This window comes from Diospyros lotus, chromosome 3 (genome assembly GCF_014633365.1).
Source record: "Diospyros lotus cultivar Yz01 chromosome 3, ASM1463336v1, whole genome shotgun sequence".
In the NCBI taxonomy this organism is placed as follows: Eukaryota; Viridiplantae; Streptophyta; class Magnoliopsida; order Ericales; family Ebenaceae; genus Diospyros; species Diospyros lotus.
The window spans coordinates 35522971-35547827 of record NC_068340.1 but is presented as its reverse complement, the minus strand read 5'-3'; the positions used below and the strand labels follow the sequence as shown (position 1 = coordinate 35547827).

Below are 24857 nucleotides of genomic sequence, written 5' to 3'. Positions count from 1 at the left end.
ATGTTGCGATTGAAATTATAATAAACCAGAGAATGGTTACTGGCAAATACAACAATACCTAAAGTGAAATCCATGACAAATAGTGGATAAAATTAACCCCCCCCCCCCCCCCTCCCCAAAAAAAAAAAAAAGGATTTGACAGAGTACAATAAAATATGATTAATCTTAAAAGCAAAAACAATATAAATATGAAAAAAAAAATGTCATCCTATGAGTGTTTTGTACATACCTGAGGATCTGATCGGAGAATAGTTTGCAGAAGAAACAAATAATCAGGTGTATATCCAACCTATATCATCAAACACACATATAAGCAGAAAACACAAAGGCAAAATGGCAATAGAATCCTTCTCAGGAACTGATAAATAACAGATCCTCCTGAGAACCACGCCTTCCTTTTTTTTCTAGCAAAAAAAGAATGAAAAAAAGATCCTCCTGAGAACCAAAAGGGAGGGAGAAAAACTAAAAAGAAAGACACTAGCATGCACTAAAAATGATGTCATGTTAGAAAATGTTGAAAATATTGATTGTATATAAGTATGATTCACCTGCTTGGAGTATATCAGAATTTTGTCAAACTCCCTGCGCTCGGCAAAAGCTGCAACAACTTTTGGAGTTGCTCTGGCCTTAATATATATTTTCAATGCCAGGTCATTGTCCACGGTCTACAAGAAAATGTTTAATATTAGACAAACAGAAGATTAAGGCTGGCATGATGATAAAAGTTCACTAATTATATAAACTCGGATCAGTTCCACAAGTTTAATGTCAAAATGTGAATATAACCTTGACAAGGTCCCCAAGTTCTTCACTGCATTCCAGCTTATCCTCAGCCAACCAGTTCTCCAAAAGATTTTTCTTGTTCTGATTCACAACAAGGCGTGATAATTCCAATGACTCAAATGCATTAAGCTTCCCTCTGGTTAAAAGTGTCCCAAAGTATTGCAACAAAGGTGGCGTTTGCCCAGCTTGTACGGGAACACTCTGCAATTTACACACAAGGAAATTACACATTTTACATCTTTCCAGCATAAAACATCAAAAACTGTGAAGCCAGATACTTCTACCATTATTTTACCAGACTCACTTAATCACTCTATTACAGCCATATAGTAAGCACAGCTAATCCCATCTATTTCAAACCAGATATTGTATTCATATTTCATGCAAAACTTATATCCAACACATGGTCACTAAACTGACCAAGAAAAGAGAGAAAAAAACAGAAATAGACTTAAAGAATTTGATCAGACACTGAATTAAAATCTCACAATTGTTGGGTTCTAGTTTGTATGCATAATCGCTACCCCATGACACCCCACCCTAACAAACAAAAAAAAGAGGAAAGTAAAACAATAAAGAAAATATTAAGCTTTATAAACTTAAATCCCACTCCAGAACCAAAAGGATCCCAGAAAAATAACATCTTCACAGTCAGCTCTGATGACACAATCCTGACTTTGGAGCTAGATAATTTCCTCAGGGCTTGTGGCAGTTCACAGCTTTTCTCTCAATTTCTGCTTTTTTGCCAGTTGATGGTGCTCAGGAATGCATATAAAAGCTCGTACTAGATGAAAAATTAGTTGATACACAAAAAAGTCCAAATTTTATAACAATTGATATGATATATCATGTATTCAACATTTTGCTTTATCCCAATTCAAAAATAAAGCATTTATAGTTATTATTTTTAATTCAACACACAGCAATATATAAAGGCCAAAAATAGAAAGGACTGGTGAGCTAAAATTTATGTAGCTGAGCCCACATGGTAGGATAAAGCCTTGGCATGTTATTGCTGTTTACACAGCAATAGAAACATTTACAATCAGAAGTTACTTATGAATTAATTTAAACAAAAATAAAACAGATGAAGTGCATCTGATACCGTGGAGAACCAAAATTGTTTACAAACCAAGTTCAAACAACCTTGACCTACCGGCTAGTGATTTGTCCCTTTATTATAAAGCAACTCATTAAACATGGAATCCACTTCTACCACATTACACAACTAAAGAATGTTGGGATAAAAGAATTGAGTCAAGTGCAGGAATATTACCAACACCTAGGAACATATGCAATTGCCAAATAAAATACATGCCTGGAATTTTGCAACTGTATCAGGAGTGCGGAGGATCCCTTGTGGAGATTCTGCAGCAAGTTCAGCAGCCTCCTTATACTTGGTTTGGGCAAATAATTCTTGGAAACGCTGGACAACCTGAGATGTTTCAAAAAGAACAGGTAGTGAATCCCAACTCCTCAGTATATGAAAAAGGCATATAATGGCAGCAACAATGATATTTTAACTTCATGTAACTAATTCTGGTAAGAATGACATTAGATTACCAAATTCTCAGCACCAGGTAGGTTTCCTCTCTTTGCAAGATTGACAGCAAGCTCCAGATTGTTCAACTGTATGAATAACCAGGTAACATTAGTAAAGAATACTTGATATTCTACTACATCACAGCTGACCAAAAGAAGAAACAAAAAAATAACATAGTAACGTACTTGACCGCTGACAAAAGGCACAATCGTTGCTTCATTTACAGTGGCAAGCAACACTTGGCCTCGCCTATTGATAGCATAAAAACCTCCAACAGATGAGGCTTCTGCAGTCAGAAAAATTGGATCTGGACTTATCCTGTTTCTGTATACTGCTGTAGCTGTTTCCAGGTCATAGACGAAGAGAAGACCTAGCTTGGTGATAACATATATCAAGCTATACTTGTGCGAAATCTGCCAAAGAACAAAAGAAATTACAAACAATGGGAAGCACCAGGCAGAAAGACGAGCTATTAGAGATGATATACCTGCATGGCAACTGGAAAATCATCAGCAAAATCTGGAGGAAAAAATAGATCAGCTTGCTTCTTTGAAAAAGACGGTCTCCCTGCAAACAAGTGGAAAGATTGGGTATTTATGTTGATAACTACATGTATGGAAACTGAACTAAAATAATGCTATAAAAGATGCTAGTCAGTTGCCAGGAATTTATGAATTGAACAAAGGAATATTAAACCTTTTCAACGACATCCATATATTTTTCAGTTTGACTTTGAATTGAGCAGAAACTACTACATTATGTATCTGCTAACTTCTTATGTGATTCTACATTTGAAGCTCTACACCCTATCAGCATCTGGCATCGTATGCATATTCTGAAAACAATAATTTAGCAACCCAAAGCTTTCATATTTATTTTCTTAAAATGCTTATCCTAGAGAGGGGAAAAGCAAATACAATAAACCAACTTTTCTGGAGAGACATAGCTTGGCAGTCAACAATTTATTCACGGCACAGCGTGCCGGGGGGGTAATCATGCTTCAGAAATGCTTTCCAAAATAGACTGAAGAGAATAAACTGCCTATATATGCTTAAAATTCAAGTTTTTAAAAAGGTCGGGGGTGGCCAATTAAGTATCTTCCATTCACATTGTCATTTATACAAATCTAACTTCATTGAATCACATTTCGTAATATGTCGGATACAAAAGAGTCATTCCACATTAGATAACACTAGTGAAACCAGAAGGAATTACTCACATTTTCCATAGCCCAATTCAAGACAAATAACGTGCCACTTCAAGCAAGTTTCCTCAATTTTTAGCAAATTCAAAGCACCAATATGGAACAGCCCAATCATCCAGCAATAAAACCTCATTATTTCCTTGTGAGAACTTTTCCTACTAAAGCAAGTTTCAACAGAACTCAAAGCTAGGTAAGACCCCTGATCTTTCATTAAAATTGTTCTTCTACTATTAGTTGCATATTTAGTCAAGCCCACAGTAAGGTAAAGACTTGAATGTTGATACTAGCCCCATACTCACATGAAACCATTTATTGTTGATTATTCAAAAAGTTGTCATGGTCCTAGAGTTTAGCCTAGGACTAGAATGGAAAGCGGAAGGATCCGATACAATTAAGGTCAAGAACAGAATGTACAGAAGGGAAATTGAAGCAGAATGGGGGGAGAATGGCAAAATAATGAGATAGAGAGAGATTGGAGAGAAATCTTGGGAGAGAATTGAGAATTCAATTATCAAAATCAGCATAAGCATTCCTCTGTTTACAGCAGCCTTTTATAGGCATTATCAGCTTCTAGCTAATTGCATAACAGCACCCATGTGCTTCTAACCACTAACTAAAATATCTCCTAACAAACTAATATAAGCCTATTACAATATTACCCATTTATTATATCCCTATCACAATATTAGCCTTCTAATCCTCCTAGGGACATGACAATAGTCACATGGAACATAATCAGATACAGGTTATCAAGGACATGTATGATGGAGCAGAAATGTGTCAAGGAGATACTGAGGCCTTTCCAATTGTTTGGATCACATCAAAGATCTACGTTAAGCCCTTAGTCCCTTACCTATTTTCCATCGTAGTGGATGAACTGGCTAAAGATATCCAGGCAAAGGAGTTGTGGTTTATGCCATTTGCAGATGAATTGTGTTGGTGAATGAGAAAAAAGAAGGCGTAAATATTAAGCAATGGAGGAACACTTTAGAATCTAAAGGTTAAATTGAATATATGAAATGCAAGTTTACTATAACTATAAATGTGGATGATGCTATAATAAAACTAGAGGATCAAGTCAAAACCAAAAAAAAAAAAAAAGATCAGTAAGATATCTGAGATCAAACATCCAAAATGACTAAAATTAATGAGGAAGTTACCCATGGAATCAAAATTTGATGGTTAAAATGAAAAAGTCCATCCGATATTTTATGTAATAGTATTCCATTAAAGTTAAATGGAAAAATTTGTAAGACCGGCTTCTTTGTATTGAATATAGTGTTGGGTAATAAAGTGCCAAAATGTGCAAAATATGAGCATAATGGAACTGAGGACATTAAGTTAGATACTTGACCATATAGGAAAAGGCAAAATTAGAAATAAGGCTATTCATAATAAAATCAAAATAACTCCTATTGAAGATAAGATGCATGAGGCATGACATGAGTAATATGGTTTGGTCATGTGAGAAGAAGACCATTAACAGCTCTTGTGAGGACAGTGAATAGAATGGTTCAAGTATCGAAAAACTTCATGGAAGACACTTAGATATCATATTACTTATAAGAGTCTTATAAAGATGAGGCAATAGATAGAAATAAATGGCAAGCTAGAATTCCTGTAGTCAACCCCCACATGCTTGGAATAAAAGGTTGGCATGTTTTTGATCAAAAAGTCACAAGAAAACATGTGATTAACAAATCAGACATGAACTTATCGAAAGTTTCATTACATGTAACATATCTCAAAGAGTATGATGCATATTAATAAAATTAAAAATTTCAAGATAAATTTAAAAAATAGGTCAAAGCTTGGTTGCCTTCATCATTTACACCATGTTATATCCAAAATAAAGATAGATTAGGTTTATTTTATATTTTATTTTACATGTTTGGTAAATTTGTAAAGTTCACGGTAGGAATATGTTTTATTGTTTGACTTCTAGTAAGATAATATTTTTTTCTGTATAAATAGGAGAACAATCAATAAGAATATACACGTTTTGACTGATATTGAATATACAGAATTTTGTATTCTCTCCTTTCAATTGAAAACTTGGAATTCAACCCTATTGGTTGGCATTCTTAACAAAAGCAAAAGTAGACGAGGGACGGTGAGCCTTGGTAGCAACAATCAGGTTGCAACTTTGTTACATCACAAGTTCGAGTTGTGGAAACATTCAATTTGCAAAAGTAAGGTAAGGCTGCATACAAAACCAATCCTTCATACGTGCCACCAGAAAACTCAATTCAGTGAAGAGAAATCAACATGCCACTATAGAGAGAGGATGAATGCAACTTTTACAAAATTAGTATTCAATAAAACAGGAACAAAACTACTGTTAGAAATATGTAGTAGTACCAAAGGATCACCCCTACTGACTAGAAATGATTCAGAAAAAAGAAATTACGGGACAAGGGTAGGGGGAGAGGATTACAAGAGAAGAAAAAGTAGAGGGTTTGAAAGAGAACCTGGCTGGGCGCCAAGCTCGATAATGTGTAACTTTGATGTAACTTGCCCAGCATTAATGGACTTTGTTGCAAAAGAAATAAGAATGGAAGGATTCTCATTTCCGGGAACCTGTGCAAGATGCATCAATGAAGAAATTACACTCATAACCAAGTGCATCACCCATATAAACAGAATAGATTTAAGAAAACAAACCCACTTTGAATGATGCAAATGAAGCTGCATGTGCTTCAAGAGCTTGACTGCGCTGCTGATCCACAGAAAATAGTTGCATACTTCCTTTGACAAGTTGGGGCCTCTATACAAGTATATGCAAGGTGAGAGATTATCAAGGATATAAGTTCAGGAGATTTAGAATAAACAATAGGGAGGAAATCAAGGAAGACAAAAATAAACAGCCACCACATCTGGCCTACTTACAAGAGATTTAGAATAAACAATAGGGAGGAAATCAAGGAAGACAAAAATAAACAGCCACCACATCTGGCCTACTTACAAGAGAAAGAGAGCAATAAAATATAGTGAAAATGCATTTTTGACAGCAAAATGGAGACTGACTACATATTTCCGTGCCATTATTACAAACAATAAACTTAAATAACATGATATTGCCAAACTGCAACGACAACACCAAGAATATCAACAAAATGAAATTTAATTATGTGATAAGGATGTCATAATCTCGTGTTATTGCAGAACTCTAATAATGAACAAGATGGAACTATTTTTTGCATCAGAAATTTCAGGTGTAGTAATAGTTTCTCTTTGAATTAGCAGCCAAAAAAAATGGAGTAGAAGAATGAAAAATATATATACAGTACTCTCTTCCACCTGCCCAAAAAAAGAAAAAGCAAAATTAAAAAATATAAAAAAATCTATAGCATAAATTACACTATTCAGATTGTCAAACCAAGAATAACATGGAATGGGCACATATGTTGAATATGACAATGGGTGCTGCTCCTCATAAAAAAAACAAAGCACGAACGTAGAAAACACATTTTATATTAACAATGTAATTCATCATCTCATCTCCAGTACCACGAGTCAATTTTTGTGAGTCAAAACAGCTAACAAAAAAAAAAAGACAACTGCTGTTATATTATTTCACAAGCATCCTTCAAAAATGCCAGCTTGTTAGTAGAAATGCCAACAGAATGATATAGATGCCAAAACAGAGACTTCCCTTAATATTTCAGAAAAATCCTTTGAAAATACAATCTTATTAATATAAATGCCAAAAGAACACATCAATGCTAAAATACAAAACAAGCAGAACAAATAATTTCAGTACATGGAATGTTCTGGTGTCATTCCATGCTTGGAAAACAACATAAGCTAAGCATACAAATAATTTGTAACCCAACATTCATAGAACATAACCTACACACACAAATATTTCTAGATGAACCTGTTTTAACCAAGTGGGACATCCAGTCCACCATGAAAGCAGTAGTGTTGTGTGCACATAAAAAACCCACAAAAAGAGAGGGGGTAGGAATAACAGCACATTCCTCTTGTAATTTAGAGCATGATTTGGTTCAAAACAAGAACATACACTTATAACATAGTGGAACAATCAAAAACACTCATAAACCATTATCAGCAAAGAAAATACCTCAGGAGCACCAGGAGCAATTCCAACCAAAACCAACCACTTTTCTGTAGGATCACATCTATAGTTGATTATCTGATTGTTGGCTAAATTAGCTGTTCTATCAAACATCTTCACTGGTTCGGAATCACCTAGATAATGGAATCGACCATTTTAAGCAAAACTGTTACAAGATATCATGCGGGAATAATACCGACAACAAATAGAAAATTGAACAGTTTTGCATATTGCCTGTTCAAGTAAGAGAAAAGTAGGCTACCTTCTATGGACCAATGATATACAGAGGCTTGTGTGACGAGGCCCAAAATCTTCGGGGTAATCCATTTCCAAAAAACAACCTACATAAATAGAACAGGGTCTTAATAAAGGAATATATAATGTCAAAATATAAAATTCAGAGAGATCTTAAATGACAAAATACAGTTGGAACCTGCTCAGGCATCTGATGTGATTTCATTTTCGCTTTCATCTCGATGTTAAATATCTGTAAGTGATCCTGGGTAGTTCCCTGAAGTTGAGCTTCAAAAAACAAAACCATGTTGAGCTAATAATGATGTACAGATGGACTTTACAGCATCGAAAATAATTATGCAATTGGGTTTTACTCTCTAAATTGCACCAGCACTGAGATGTGACAGCCAACAGTCTTACCAGTATTATTGATGACACCTTATTACATCTCCCTTTAAATTTCTAAACACACACAATCTGGCATTTCTGAATAAATCACGCGTCGCATTAAGCACATAGATCCAATTAAACTGGTTCAACAGCATTGCGTGTGTGACCAATAATCTCAGTAGTCCAAGATCAAAACTTAAAAATGGAGCGGTGAATAATATAATCGTAGAACTCCTTCAGTTAGACAGTTCATATATAGCATGAAATGCAGAATACCTTTAAGAGCCAGAATTCTGGAATTGGGATTCATAAGGGCCGAGTCTGCAGTGATGGGCCTCCTCAATGGCTGCATTGGCATATTTGTATCCACAATTACAACACTGTTTTGAGGAGACGTTTCCCGAACGCAAATATACTTATCGGATTCCATTGTAACATGCGTGAACGTGATAAACTGCGGATTGATCCCTATGCTAGGCAGCTGTAATACCACGGCACATAGAAAAGTATCAAATTCAAGTCCCTACCTCCCCAAACCGCCATAAAATTATCAATAGCAGGAACAAATATTTAGAACAACTCAGCACAGATGAATTCGGAAATAATACTACGGCTTAAGTTGCAGATCTGGAAACAAGCAAGGCAGAACAGATCTATTCTAAGCAAAGTTTGTCAGATACTAAGCAACACAAACATTAACAAAATAACGGAAAACATCGAATTAGATACATAAAATGCGAGAAGTAACAGAGTTTATCCAACAATGATTTGTAACCAGACTGAAAGAGTTCGAAGTAGAAGTTGCAAATCGGAAGAGGATATTACCGTGAGAACCTCTCTCATGGTGATCGGAGCATTAGCCGCGGCCGCCATGGTGGCGAGATCGAACCTCCGGATCGGAACTCCGATCTACGAGATGTGAAATTGATCGAAAATTGAGAGAGAACAGAGAAAGAGAAGCCGACCGATGCGAGATCTGAAGGCGCGAACAAACGCTTGAACCCTCCTCGATACAGGGAGAGAGAGAACGGTGGACCTGAACAGAGAAAGAGGGTTCCGAGCGCAGAGGAATGGTACTATGGCTTTATTCTAACGATGAATTGAAGCGAAAATGGACTCCCTGCCCAGAAATAAAAAAGGGATTGCTCTGGACCGAGAAGGAACGACTGTTAAAACTGGAAAATTACACCAACATCCCCCGTCTTTGTCATATATACAAAAGGTACTTCTATATTTGAAAATTCACATGTTTCCCAAGTAGAGTTCGGAGTTTTTTTTTTCTTTTTTGTGCCAAGCTGTTCAAAGATTATTTTGAATTCGCAAGAGGACTTTCTTCTTTAGTTTAGTCGTTCGATACAAATAAAATGGGCCTCGACCCCCCCGGCGTCATCTAAGCAATTGTTAATTGAAATCAGATTTTATATTATATATAATTTCTCTAGATATATAGTAAGTGAAAATTATAAAAACTAATCATCCCTCAAATACAAAATTCATTTTTAATCATTTTTTGAAAAAAAAAATATTTTAACAATTCAAACAAACTAATTACATGGTTTACTACTTTAGATTTGATTATTATTTTATTTAAAATTAAAAATTATTAAATACAAAAATATTCTCACACACTTTAAACCCACAAAACCATACAAATATCAAAATACCCTCGTCCAACCTCACAAATCATTCACACCTTCTACTCTATGTTGCACGGAAATGGAAACGGAAAACGTTTCCGATAGGAAACGGAAACGTGAAAACGAACATTTTTCTAAAAAAATAGGCATAAATAGGGTCCGAAACAGGAATAAAAAACGTTTCTGAAACGGAGAAACGGCACCTATGAGGTGTTTCCGTGCAACATAACATCTACCTAAATGTGATAACATATCTCTCGCTACCACCGCCGTGACCATTATCATTATTATCGTTGTTGCTATCGGTGCTATCGTTATTGCAAATGTTGAATACATCATTCCTGAACGATGTTAGATTTTTTTGTGTAATCTTGGTGTAGATTTGTGACAAAACATAGTGAGTTTTAAAAATGGACATAATTGTCGACTGTTCGATTTTGTCGAGGACAAAGCCTTCGTCGCCTACTATTGGGCTTCGTCACAAACGAAACCCAACAGTAAGGCTTCATTCACAACGAAGCCCAACGTTGGGCTTCGTTTGTCATTCCTGCCCAACGTCGGGCTTCTTTATTAAACTCGATTACAATATGCAATTCTTTTAAATAAAAAAAAAATAGCGCAAAATAGTTATATCCAAAATGATACATAACCAAAATATGTGTTATACTCACAACAACAATCATTCTGCACAACTTAGTAAATAGTGTGAACATAAACATAATTGAAAACAAGAGAAATAAAAATCATAATGATACCTAAAATCATAATGATACCTTCAGATTGATTGAGAATACTTGTTAGAGATAAATAAACTTGGTGAATGCTGTTTCAATTAGGTTATGGCTACGATTGATAAATAATGTTGAATTACCCTGCAAGTACAATTTTGAATGTAAAAAGAATGGTTGAGTTTGTGTGATTTTGGCAATGAAAAAAATCAAAGCATGAATGTTGGATGAAAGTTAATTCGAAAGAAATAAAGATATTTTGATAAATGAAATTAAAAGTAATATAAACTTTTCATTTTAAAATGGTATTTTAAGTATCTTACATAAAATTAACTATAAAGTATAATTAATTTGTTTAATTTAGATAAAAATATATTTTTATAAAATAAATAAAAACAATTTATATATTTATTTTAGGTTAATTTTGAATTCCTCACTATATATAAACACTCAACATTCTTTTAAGTTTTATTAAAGCATAATGAGCAGACAAAATGTTCACAGGAAAAATAAAATACACCACAAAATAAAACACGTTTATAATTTAATAGCATAAATTATTAGAATAAAAAAAATACATGAAATGACTAAATACAACTTTATTATGCTTTATTTTATGTAGTGACCATATCCATTACATAACGACATTTTATATTTTCTATAAATTATTCTTAATAGCATTATTAATTTTTTACTTATATTTGTTTATAATTTGACGAGAGACTTTTCACTCAATAATAAATTTTGTTACGGATCTAACTCAAACTTAAAATTTAAAACTAAACGGAATAAATTTATATCAATCATAAAAAAATCTCTTATATTTAATTTTATAAATTTAAATTATTGAGCAATAAATTTACCAATGCATACGTGTTTAGACATTTAAAAATTACAAGACGTGTTATTAAGTATGATTTATAATATGTCATTTCTCTTAACCACTAAAAATCTTTGTAGTAATAGGTATCAATTGATGGGATATTGAGATATATATTAAAAAGTAAGAATTCAGTTTTAAATAAGGCACTTTATTTTGACTCCTTTGAAAATTGTCAAATAAATTACTGTATTTTTAAATTATTCTCAAATAATTAAATTACTGTAATAAAATAGTGATGTGTTCTGGTTTTAAAATGAAAATAAAATATAAAAAATGTATAAATAAACATATTAAAATCAGATCCACCCTTACGGTACGGCTCACGGCTGCCACTAATGTCATCCTAATTTTTTTTATTCATTATTGTATTTCAATTAAAAAAAATTGTCCTCAATTCTCTCATTTTGCCTTCCTATGTCTTGCAGTGAGAGAAGCTTAATTAATTGGCTTTGGCCAAAATGCCTCTAATTGGGATAAGTTTTAAAATTATTGGACCACTAATTTGAAAGAACTTGGAGAAAGTTATTTTTTGATTTTAGAAATTTTAAAGTGGACAAAATAAATTACTAATATGCTCTCAAACAATTTTAAAATTATAACTTGTGTCACTCTATTTTTTTTTCAATGTTATTTATCGCCAACATTAAAAGCTTTCACCATTGCATTCGCCTAAATAGAATGAGCATCAACATGCATTTATCATCATTGTTGCTATCATCTATCGTCATTGTCATTATTGTCGTTGTCACTATAAAATAATAAGTAACAATAACCACCTATTGTCTCCCTATCTCATCTTTCGGTTTCAAGTTAAGTTTTTGATTTGGAACTTATTGTCTTCACGAAGTGTTCTACCTTCATGGAACTCATCAACTACAGGTTTCACCAACAATTAAGATAGAATTATCGATCATCAATAAAGCCCATTATTAATGAGTTATGCAAAGTTGTCCAATTGATCTTAGTCACCAATTAATCATAGGGTTTTTTAAATTTTGTAGTTATTTATACATAAGATATAAATATATATAGTTTATTTATATAAATAAATAGTTTATATAAAGTTTATACACAGATATAAATATAAACTATACAAATGTATTATTTGATATATACAAAATTATTAATTGAAATCATAATATATGTTATACTTTTGTTATAAAGTATACTTAATTATGTTTTCATTATAATTACTTTTAATGAATTTATTTATACAAATGAAAATGACGTGTCTTCTTTGGCTATATTCATAATTTTTAATAATTTCCACCCTTTGTTTTACCAAACACATATATAAATAATACATTTTGTACAAAAAAAATGTTGAAAGCACATTTTATCTAAATATTTGTATTAGCTTAAAGTACCATGTAATTTAAAATTAAAGATACAGAATTGATACGTTACCCGTGTCGGGCCCTACACCCCCTTACTCCATCATCTGTTACTCGCGTCATCTCACCCCTTTTACACCCCACTCTCCTACATCATCCCGCCCTTTGCAACCCTCTTCTTGAAGATTTATAATGGATAACATAATATTGCTCGATGCAGATAACATATCAGTTCTCCCTACATATAACTTAAAACTCTTCTTAAAAAAAGTTTAGCCAAACAACCATTAAAACACGAGTCCAACAAATACCTTTAGAAATGAGTAATGCCATAATTTGATTTATCTCACACTTGTTGGTAAAAATATCATTCAATAACAAGTTTGGATGGACTTGAAAAAATCTAATGATTAAAATACAACAAGAAAAAATATAAAAACTAAAGAATAAATTTCATGTACTTTTAAATACTTGTGATATCGCATATTTCACGCTTATGACTATTGTTGAGAGTCGTGACTGATATGATTTTTGATATTGACTTGACTATGTTTTAATTAAAAATATACTCTCTTAACATGATACTTTATGAACATTTCTTAAAATGTCATGGTTATTATATAATCAATAGTTATATTTGTGTTCAAACTTATTTCAACATACCATAGATAATATAATTTATAATCAAATTAGAGGACTCCATTAAATATTTATATGTTATTTTATACATGTGATGTATATGAAATTCAATTATATGAACAAGTTAAATCTCAATTTTATCACTATTTTTCACCTAAAATGTTTTGCTTTGAAAATAACAAGGCCCAGAATCTTAATCTTATAAAAGTTTGAAAAAATAAATTCAAACTTTAAATATATATACAATTTAAATGTATGATAATTGATAATTTTTATAAATTTTAAATTTAAATAATAACTTATTTTCAATATTCATAATTTAAAAACTTAATAAAATATTATTTAATTATAATATCGCCTAATTCGGTACCATAATATTGAACATTTTCTCCCCAGGCTCAATTGGGGAGTAAAATCACGACACAAGCGTACAGTATGAGATATTTAACAAAGTTTCAACTAAAACGTGCTAATGTGTAATTTATTAAAATACGAGATAGGTTCTGCATTTATTGCAGAAGATTGGTGCAATTTGCCATAGAAAAAACCCAAAAGGCCCACTGCGCACTAGAGAGTAGAGAGTCGGCGTGGGGACATTTTGTGGAGTTTCGAGTTGAAAAAATGGTCTTACTTTTTTGAATTTTTTATTAGAAATAAGATAATATGTTTAAAGGATATTTTTAAATAATTTGTTTTTCACACTTAATACTAACAATTAAAAAAAATTCAGGACATATTTAACTGTTTTCTTTAGAAAAATTGGAAGTGTTTCCCCCTTTTTATCCAAATAAAAAATGGGAGCTTTCAACCCTATTAAAATCAATATTACTTGTATTTGTATTAATTATAATATACATAGTAAAATATAAATTTAGAATAAAATAATAAGTATTACTATAATATAAAAGTATCAACAATATTAATAAATACAAATTTAATTAATTAATATTGAAATAATCAATATATTATAATATTTTTTGAAAGTAAACTTATGGTATTAAAAATATGGTACTATTAGTATTATACCTGCATGTATACACTTAAATATATGTATGTATGTATATACCCACATGTACATGTATTATTAGTCACCGGGCACAGGCGATTCTCGTGCATATTGATCAAACATGTTTTATTTAGAAATAAAACTAAAATAAGTTAATATATATGTATCCACAATCTGTCACATATATATATTTTATATTTTGTTGAGTGAAAAAAATAGAAAAAATAATTATTATTATTTTACTAGAAATGAAACTCAGTTAGACTATTTTAAAATAAAAAAATTATTATTTGTTGTGTTACAAAATTTTAAGATGATATGTTAAATAAATTTTTTTACTAAGAGGTGGAGTGCAGACATACAAAGGAAAAAATAATACTGGTATATCATGGACTATACCTTGATCTATATATATGTAGTTAAAATATCTAAAATACCCTTAATCGAATACGATAAAGTGAGGTTATGAGGTGCATGACTAAAATATCCTTACTCAAGGCAATAAGGCAGCACAATGCGATGAAATACAAAGGATATTTTTGTCATTTATAATATATTATGTAATTCAATATGCAGCTGAAGAGGTACTGATAATATGGTCATATTTAAATAGAAAATTGAGGATGGATCAAAATTTCAATAAAGCTAAAAGAAAAGTTAATAGAAGTTACCAAACTCATCGGAGCAAAGTAAAGATGATTCATTATGGTTTCTATATTATCAGCTGGTAAATGATGAATTGTTATGATATTTTGAAAGATTTGGAGGATATGCAATGTTAAGGGTCTTCTCATATGTTTTTAACTTATTACGAGACTTTTATCATTATTTGATAAGATAAGGTAAAGATTATTCTTAATTATATTTTGAAAGGGTTAAAATTCCTCGTCAAGATTCCTAACAAAGTTGACACTCTGCAGCCATGATTACTTCCAGGCAAACTAGCCCTCAAATTCATGCATCTCAAACCAAGTTAAAATTTTGTTCAAAATTATAGTTATGAAATAAGGCATGGCTAAGGAGACACGACCTATTTTTAAAAGATATTCTTTGTAATATTCTTATTATAATTTCTAATTTTATTTTTGTGAAAAACTCTATTCCAGTATATACTTTATTCTAATTATCATTTTTTTGTTACTTCTCCAATTATTATGTATAAATTATTTTTAAAATTTAATAAAGAAAACGTTTCTTATCGGATATGTTACTATTTTTATTATCGTGGTGATTAAAATTAGTGGTTGTCTAATATACAAATAGTCACAAGATACCATTTGGTGCCTTGTAATCCTATCATACCATAAGGGGCATTTGGTACGGGAGAAATTTTTAAATTCCTTAGATTCATAATTCTTGGAAATGCTCTTAGAAATCTTTAATTATCAAGATTTGTGCAATTCTATATTTGATTAGATTTAAATATTCTCATAAACGTTGAGCATTATTTTATAAGAATTTTACATTTCTATTTTTTGGTTTAAATGTAATATTCTTGAAAATTTATATTCTTTTTCTAAAATTACCCTTGTTTGATTTTTTGTTTAAAAAAGATAAATTCCTTCTATTATATAAAATATTAGGACCCACATGTATATATATGCACGTGTGTATATACATAATATATATATTTGTATGAATATCTACTTTAATATATATAATATTTTATAATAAATAATATAAATATATTATAATATATATGTTTATATTTAATATATAATATGTAATACCTTGAAATTTGGGACATAAATAATGAATATTAATTTTGGTATTTGAAGTTAGTATGGAATATTTGGGGATTTAAAAGAAAAATGTTTATTTGTGTGGATTTGAGTAAAATAAGAAATTTAGGTATTTAATTAATTTAATTGGAAGTATTATGGACATAAGGAAATAATGATTTAATTTGTATTTCGGTGATTATTGAGTGTTTAGTGTTTAGAGATAATAAATAATCATAATAATAATAAATAAAATTAAATTAATTAATTTATTAAAAATGAGTGGCTGTGCGTATGTGCTTGGAGGTGAAGTAATGCACAGTGGTTTTTCTCTAAAAATCTAAACAGATGAGAGAGAGGGAGGGAGGGAGAGAGTGAGCAGAGAGTGAGAGATAGAGAAAGGAGGGGGAGATGGAGAGAAGGAGATCGGGAGAGAGAGAGAGAGAGAGCTGGTGGCCAAGGGCTGGCCGGAGGCAGCGCGAGGCGGCGACAGCGTGCTGGTGCGGCTGTGGGCGACCATGGAAGCTCGACCATGGCAGTCGAGTGAGGCATGGCAGCAGCTTGCGTGGGGAGGCAGCCATCGACGGCGGCCTTGCAGTGACGTGGAGCCACGGTTCGTGGTGGCGAGGAAGCGGCCAGAAGCAAGCTAAGCAAACAAAGCCGCGGCCATGGCTACCATGGCCGCGAGCTTCGCAGCTGGGCAATGGGGGCGACGTAAGCAACGGCGCGGCCGTGGGTGGCGGTGGCGGTAGCAGGGTAGCTAACGGTGCCGCTGGCAGGGGGTAATGACGACCGATGGGGGCTAGGCAGCGGCGAGGGGCTGCTAGTGCGTGTAAGGAAGAAAGGGCAAGGAAGAAGCCGCGGTGAAAAAGAAGAAGAAAAAGAAGAAGGAGGAGGATGCGGATGAGAATAAAATAAAAAGAAAGAAAATAAAATAAAATAAAATGAAGGAAATATGGGAAAAATAAGGCCATTTCAGGATGGTCTTGGCATGAAAAGTGACCAGGTATGTGGGTAAAATTTATTAGAAGTGATATATGTTTAAGAATTTTATTCAGTAAAATTAATTATATTAAAGCTATGATTTAATTTATTGCCAGCAAACGTTTTACTTCGCAGTGGGAGTGCAAGAAAGGCAGGAAACAGCCGTGTAAAAGCAAGCTCCTAACCCTCTCTTTCTGTTCTTTAATTCCCGTGAAAGACCCCGTGATTTCTCGAATTTTATCACCTCCTTTACTTCAATTCGGCACCTAACCTTATTTGTTGAATTATTGTTCATTTGTTTTAATTTAAATTAAATCCGAGGCTTCTAGAATTTTATTCATTGTGAGCCTACGGGGGGTTTGTATCACCCCCACTCATTTTGGGAATGATGCTGAACCAGTTTGGGGACTAGGTTCCTAGACGTGCGGGTTTATTTATGGTTTTTCTCAGATTTATTTATGGTTCGGTTAGAGCTATCGAGCAGTAAGACAGGGGTCGACTGTTGGTGACATTGTGGTAAACTATTGTAGGCCCTGATGTGGACCATCGGGTGGACACTCCTAGTCACTGACCGTTGACCGGTGCCGGACACTACTGGCTAGCTCTACCAATATGTGATTACTGCACGTTTAGATTCATTATATTACTGTTCATGATTCAATATGCACATGGGTACGGGTTGCATGTTGGGATATTCATTTATTGAGTATACTTGGACACGGACATTCTAGCTTGGTTAGGTTGCATCCAGCACGGGCATATGCATCGCGTGTGGTTTACTATGTGGGTGGAGCATGGCCTGATGCCTGGATGTATGGGCGCTAGTGTATCACGTTGATGCTCACTACGCCATTGCATTTTTATGTGCATTGCATGGCTACTGGTAGTATATAGTTCTCGGATGGGAGTACCGTTCCGATGGAGCCTATGGCTCAAGTGTCGGGAGTACCGACATGGATGGGTGACGAGAGTACCGACCCGGGACAGCGCACACATGTTTGTTGGAGATACATGTTGCCTTTCAGGGCAGTGGTAGGTTGGCATGGGACTTGGGTGTCGTGTGTCTTGTGTGAACCCCAAGGACTAGTATGTGCTTTTATTATACTATACTATTGTGTTGTAGCGTCTCATGGCTTGTGTGTACCTGGGGGTTTATTCTGGGGGAAAGTTTATTGGATTTATACAGCCTTCAGCCTTTCTTTTCTTATGCTTGCTGAGTCTCTCAACTCACATTGCTTTCCATCATTCTAGGTAGTAGCAGCGTGGGCCATGACAAGGGAGTCATCTTTTAGCAACAGAGTCAGTATGGTGTACAGGCAGTCCTATCAATCCCTGTCAACTCTGATATCTAAGTAGAATTTACTCTATTATTTTGTACTGTGCCAGGTCTTTTCTCGATTCTCGTGTATGTCGGCACAGGAGTCTGTGTTTATTTATTTATCACGTGACCGCTGTGCTATTGGGGTACCCGTAGTGCATGCATGTGTTTAGCTTCGCTTCCACTGTTCTTATTTTTTGTGAATGCATGCTAGGGTGGTTCATGTCTTAGGTTTTATTCTTTCTCCTTCTGTAAGTGCTCCCGTTTGGGTAGTTTGGGTGGTTGGGATATCCGGGCGGGGGTGCTTACATAATATATTAATATGTTTGTATAGAGTTATAAAAGGGTAAGGGGTGTTTTAGTCTTTTTATTTATTAAAAACATTTCCAAGTCCATGGGAAACTTGGATTTCCAACCCTCTATGAAAATCTTTTCATGGGAAAGTTACTTAAAAATCATTATCGAGAATCCTATTTTTCATAAATCTTTTTATAAAAAAATTGTACCAAACACGGACATATAGATTCATAACCAAACATTCATAAGAATCTTAAAATTTCTACTGTACCAAACGCCTCCTAATTGTTTTTCAAGAAGCGGGGGCAATGTAATAGTTTAAATAAACTATTTCTCCAAATTAAAGTATGACTTATCCCTTTAATTATAATGATAATGAATGACACTATTCCAATAGACTTTGTTATCAAATATGATAATATGGTGATTGAAAGTGAAAGGTTCATTAGAAATTAGTTCAAATTTGTAAGTTGGAAAGATGTGCAAAACACCAAAGAATGGTGTTTTTGTATCGAGGAGATCTTGATGGGTTAAAGGCTAAATGCATGCCTTTTTGTATAAAATCTATTCAGATCTATATTAGAAGTGTTGTAAATTGGTTAGTGGTAAGGTTGATGATATGGTAGTCTCTTTTTTAAGGTTGACCTCTTTGTATGCACGAAAAAATAAAATCAATTGTATCAACTCTAAAATATTATGTCTAATAAAGTTAGAATTGATATTGTGATCATCATTTTTATTTAGGATTTTATTACGAAAAATAGAGAGAGATGAATCAAAGTTTGAGATTAGGAGCGATCCACGATGGTTGTCTCATTGAGAAGGTAGGAAAGGAGTTCAGGAGTAATTTTATGGTCAAAGCTTTGGATAGAAAGCAAACAAGGAATTGGTGATAAGAGGAAGCCAAGCCTTAGATGCAGATTTGATGCAAAGTCGTGATAATTTGAGTAAGTGACTCGAGATTTTAGATAAAAAAGAATCTTCATTAACAATAACTTTTTCTACTGCCAAATAAGGTGTTTTGAGCCATGGCAAACAATGAGGTACGTTCCTATGGAATGTGTGGGATGGGAAGTGAATGGTTGACCTAGCCTATATTTATGTACTTAATCCAATCCGGAGTTGAGTTGAGCGAGGCAAGTATCATTGGACTAAGAATATATAAGTTGGGAAATGAGGATTTTATTATATCAATAAAATCAAGTAAGATATTAGTCATTTTAAAAACATATAAATAATTTATATGTTTTTTTATTAAATACGAAAATAATTTTGGTGAGTTGGATTGGAAATGAGATTAGTTGGGTTGAGTAGTGACCTCTTTTGACACAACATGTCAAGGAAATAAGACTTTATGTGCTACGATGTCATTGCGTGTCTCTTGTTCACTTGGCTCTTGCGTAGTCACGTATCTATACATCAATCAATGCTCCAAACAAACTATATAAAGACAATCACATTAGAGTGCGATTTTGTGCACCCACTTTAATGCAGGTGCACATCATTTCCGTCAATTTGAGGGTTAAAAAGTCATTGGAGGGAGGGGGTCTTTGTCTTTCTCATCTCATATATCTTATCTCATACATTTCCTATTTCCTTACTCTCACATCATTTCTCTCGTTGTCAACCCCTTCGTTATTGCATCCTCCATTTTTGTTTCCATCTCGCCTCTCGCACATCAATCGCCACTAGATCATTCTTCGCCTCGTCGCTACATTTTCCATCTCCACGATGAGAGATGATGCAACGACAACAAAAAGCTTGTTAGAGAAAAAATAGAAAAAAAAAAAAGATAAATGAAAAAGGAGATGAGAGAAATAGCGGCCGCACAAAATTGATGACTTGCACCTCCATTAAAGTGAGTGCACAAAATTGCACTATCACATTTTCACATGCAGTCATTTTGTAGCATAATAATAATAATCTAATGAAAATTGATTATCTAATAGTGCAACCCTTATTTAGGTGTTATATATATATATTAATTAAATTGATTGATTTATTTTAAAAAACAAAGCAATATCATTAACTAATTATGGTAAATAATAACAAACATACTGTACGCTGCTATATTATTAATTATGCATATTATCCAAAATACTCATCCTCGTTGCGTCTATAAATAGAGGGGCTTTGTCATCCTCGTATCATTATCGTAAATCTCGGCTAAAAGTTGGCTGTTGTTGGTTCATAATAATACAGACAAATTAAGGCAAAGAAGCAAAGCAATGTCTTCACAGCATGAACGCAAGGAGAGACCGTGGTCCCTGGTGGCACTCGCGGCAGGAGCCTCGAAGCCCAAGAACGCCTTGCCGAAGGTTCCCACTTAATTAATTTACATTTCTGATGCCAACCATGTTGTATTTATATTTTAATTTATTATATATAATTAATAACGCTGAATGGAGGAGCAAATGAAGGCAGACGAGGAAGGAACAGATCGGGACGAAAGGGTAAGAAGAGATGGGGCGAAAGGGCAGACTGAGCACCACAGACAAGTCCGGCAAATAGCGCTCCCAGAAGGAGGGCACCCCCAATGAAGAGTCCAAGACTCCAAGTTCAGGACTAAGAGATGAAATAATATATATGGATTTTCGTTCCCAATTGTAGTTTGTTTAATGTGTGGTCTCTGCCGAAGTATATGGTAGGGTTTTTGGAGTCTTGATTGTTCAAAGTGTTCTGTTGGGTATACGGACCAAGCCGTATGGGCCTATTCTAAATTAGATATTACTTGTTTGGCTATGCGGCTATTTTTTAAAACTTTTAATTGAGTAATGTTTAAGCTAGTTATAGCATTTAAGCTGACTAGTGTATACCGGTGTAAATAATATTAAGATTAAAATATAATTATAATTTATACATATTATATTAAAAATTATGAAGAATTTGTAACAATTTTTCTTGTATTAAACACTCTACAAAACTCAAATAATAAATAAATATATAAAATTTATAATGTTCGCCAATATATTGCAAATCAAAATATAAGAGCAAGTAAAAAAAATTGTAAATATTGAACAAAAAATAAAAATAAAAATTATTGTATATACTTGTTAATATTTTATAATAAAAAATTATTAAATCTATATAATAAAGCACATCAGTAAGTGTTATATATACAATCTGAACAAATTAAATTAAAAATTAAATATCAAACAATACATACCAGCCGTCGCCGGCTACCATGGCCGCGACCGTGAGTGGTCGGGAACCCTTGTGTTCCCAAACCATTGTGCCTAAATTTAAAAATAGAATTAATAAAATAAAAAAATAAATAAATTCTTTTTAAATATGTTCACAAAAAAAAAAAGAAAAGGAAAGAAGTTCAACCCACAAAACCCACCCATCAACAATTTTCAAATAACATCAACCAAGGGTTTAATTCAACCAAACCAATACTTATTTTACATTGTCTCACATAATGTAAATAATCTAAAAATAATTACTTTTATATCAATCAATCTAGAGGAGAAACCTAACAAACGTTTTCACCCGCGTCACTTCTTTGGCTATCTCCCTTACACTAAAACCCACCCATCAACAATGTCATTTCCCTCCATTTTTTAATTTTTTTCATATTTTATATTTTCTTTTCTTTTCTTTTTCTTTTTTTTTTCTTTTCTTTCTTTATTTTCTTTTTTCCTTCCCATCTTCTTCTTCCTCCCACCCACACCAGCTGCCTCTGACTGCAGTTCGAGGGTTCCTCAAACCCCCCATAGTCACAGATTAGTGGCGATGGGTCGGCCGCTACCAGTGGCCAACCGATGCGAGCACCATCGTCGCCCCCCATCGCTACGAGCAGCATTTACCGTATGTTGCTCCCCCACCGCGAGCACATCGTGTGAGTGTATGTGTACATATATGTATGCATATGTGTGTGTGCATGCCTCTGTATGTATATGTCTGTGTGAAAGAGTGAATTGGTGGGTCTGTGAGAAAGAGAGAGTGATGGAGTGGAAGAGAGAGAAAAGTTGGGCAGGAAGTCTAATTTATCTCAGCCATTCACTAACATTCAAAACTCATCTCAATCATAGAATTGTATCTCTAATGCATTTTAGATATTTTCAAAAAATCGTTCTACTTTATTATATAAATAGTTACCATGCGTATTTATTTTTAATCGACAGAGACTTGTACAGGGATTGAAGAACACGATGATAGGATTAGGAACTTACCTTGAAATGACCAATTCTCGACTTGCACACACTCCCGCTAGCTCGAGGCCTTATTGGCTGCCACCCTGTGCCTTGATTCTATTTTCGAGCCTTTGACACGCTCCTTGAGTCTCAAATTAATTTTAAAAAAGATACATACATATATATATTGTTGCTGAAACATTGTTGATTATTTCTGTGTAGGAAGTTCTGTGGGTGCGTCAATATACAAATTTGTTATTTCTACTTGCTTGTTGGGTCTGTAATATTTTCAGGGGATTTGCTATTATTATAATTATATTTGTATTGTTATTTCAACAGGTAATCCCATATGTCAAAACCACATAAATCATACAATATTGTGTTGCATGTGATGACCATGCGCCAATATTTTGGATGAAAGTCAAATAGTTTCAATACACAAAATTAATTTAAATATTATTTTTTATAATATAAATAGTTACCACGTGTATTTATTTTTAACCGACAAAGACTTGCATAGGATTGAAGAATACGATGATAGGGTTATAAACTTGCCTTGAAATGACCAATTCTCGATTTGCATGCACTCTCGCTAGCTCGAAGACTTATTGGCTGCCACCATGTGCCTTGATTCTATTTTTGAGTCTCTGACATGCTCCTCGAACTCCAAAATAATTTTAAGAAAGATACATACATATATATGTTGCTGCTGAAATATTGTTGATTATTTTCGTGTGGGAAGTTCTATGGGTGAGTCAATATACAAATTTGTTATTGCTGCTTGCTTGTTGGGTCTATAGTATTTCCAGGGGGTTTGCTGTTATTATAGTTATATTTGTACTGTTGTTCTAACAGATAATCCCAAATGTCAAAACAACATAAATCATACAATGTTGTGTTGCATGTGATGACCATGCACAAAATTAATTTAAATATCCTTTTTATAATTTATTTTAACGATAATTTAATTTAAATATCATTTATAAATAAACAAAATTAAATTTACGCAATAAAAAAAGAAAATGACTATAATGCTTTCGATTAATTTTAAATAATTACATATAATTCTATTATTACAAATCATTGACAATTAAAATACCGAACTTATGGCTAAGTAAAAGAAATTTGTACCACTTGATAATTTGGGAAGGAAAAATAGATAAAAAAAAGTAAAAAAAATATAACCACTAATTTCAAACAAACCTTAAACCTAAACAAAATCTCAATTTATTCCAAAAAAAAGTACGAAGCACAACAAAATCCATTTCATTTTTGAATTTTGGGTAAGATAATTTTTAAAGAATTAACTTTATTAAGTTTTCTTATTTTTGTCTTAGTAAACATGGTTTTTTTATTGACATTTTAAATAATAATTCTTTAAAATTTCTTGTTTTTTTATTTAATATAATTTTTGATTGAATTTTAAAACACTATACTTGTGTTCTAATTTTTAAAGTTAAAATTACTTTATTTTTGCAATTAAGGATAAATTTGAGATTAATTTGATTTTGTTACTTAAAAATAAATTGGACTTATTGGCTTTTTAATTTCTTTAGAGGTTAATTAAGATTTTGCTTGAGTTTATGAATTGATTATGGTTAGTAGTTAAATTCTTTTATTTTTTTTCCTATTTTTCCTTTTAAATTATTAGTTGTCGTTACTTTTTCCGCTTAAAGACTAAGTTTGATATTTTCTTTTTTTCTTTTATTTTTATTTTTTCTTCCTTTCTCTTCTTTTTCATGCGCACAGCCCGCTGCGCAGAGCCGCCGCCGATCAGCGCCGCCTGGACCTCATATGGCCACCGTTGCAGCCAGCCTCGCCATCGTCGGCCGCCTCCGCAGTTGGTCTCATACGTCTCCAGCCATCGACCACTGCAGCTGCTTCAGCCATCGCCAACCACCGACATTCCTGGCCATTTCGCCGCGGTCGCCTTCCACCT

At 33.2% G+C, this 24857-nt stretch overlaps 1 protein-coding gene and 1 pseudogene across 1 annotated transcript in view; one reads left to right on the top strand and one right to left on the bottom strand.

Annotated features, from left to right (window-relative positions):
- LOC127796659 (clathrin heavy chain 2) overlaps positions 1-9346 on the bottom strand; it is a 17510-nt gene extending 8164 nt beyond the window's left edge. Inside the window, exons 1-14 of the mRNA XM_052328915.1 lie at positions 9061-9346; positions 8512-8716; positions 8045-8133; positions 7874-7952; positions 7618-7745; positions 6199-6297; positions 6002-6110; positions 2814-2893; positions 2512-2739; positions 2347-2412; positions 2102-2218; positions 787-984; positions 549-665; positions 230-289 (exon numbers count right to left, since the gene is read on the bottom strand). Of these exons, the coding sequence (XP_052184875.1) occupies positions 230-289; positions 549-665; positions 787-984; positions 2102-2218; positions 2347-2412; positions 2512-2739; positions 2814-2893; positions 6002-6110; positions 6199-6297; positions 7618-7745; positions 7874-7952; positions 8045-8133; positions 8512-8716; positions 9061-9108 (1623 nt within the window). The 5' untranslated portion in view covers positions 9109-9346. The remainder of the gene's footprint in view (positions 1-229; positions 290-548; positions 666-786; positions 985-2101; positions 2219-2346; positions 2413-2511; positions 2740-2813; positions 2894-6001; positions 6111-6198; positions 6298-7617; positions 7746-7873; positions 7953-8044; positions 8134-8511; positions 8717-9060) is intronic.
- An 11190-nt stretch (positions 9347-20536) lies between these two features.
- Positions 20537-21507, top strand: LOC127796962 (late embryogenesis abundant protein EMB564-like; annotated as a pseudogene).
- The last annotated feature ends 3350 nt before the right edge of the window (positions 21508-24857 follow it).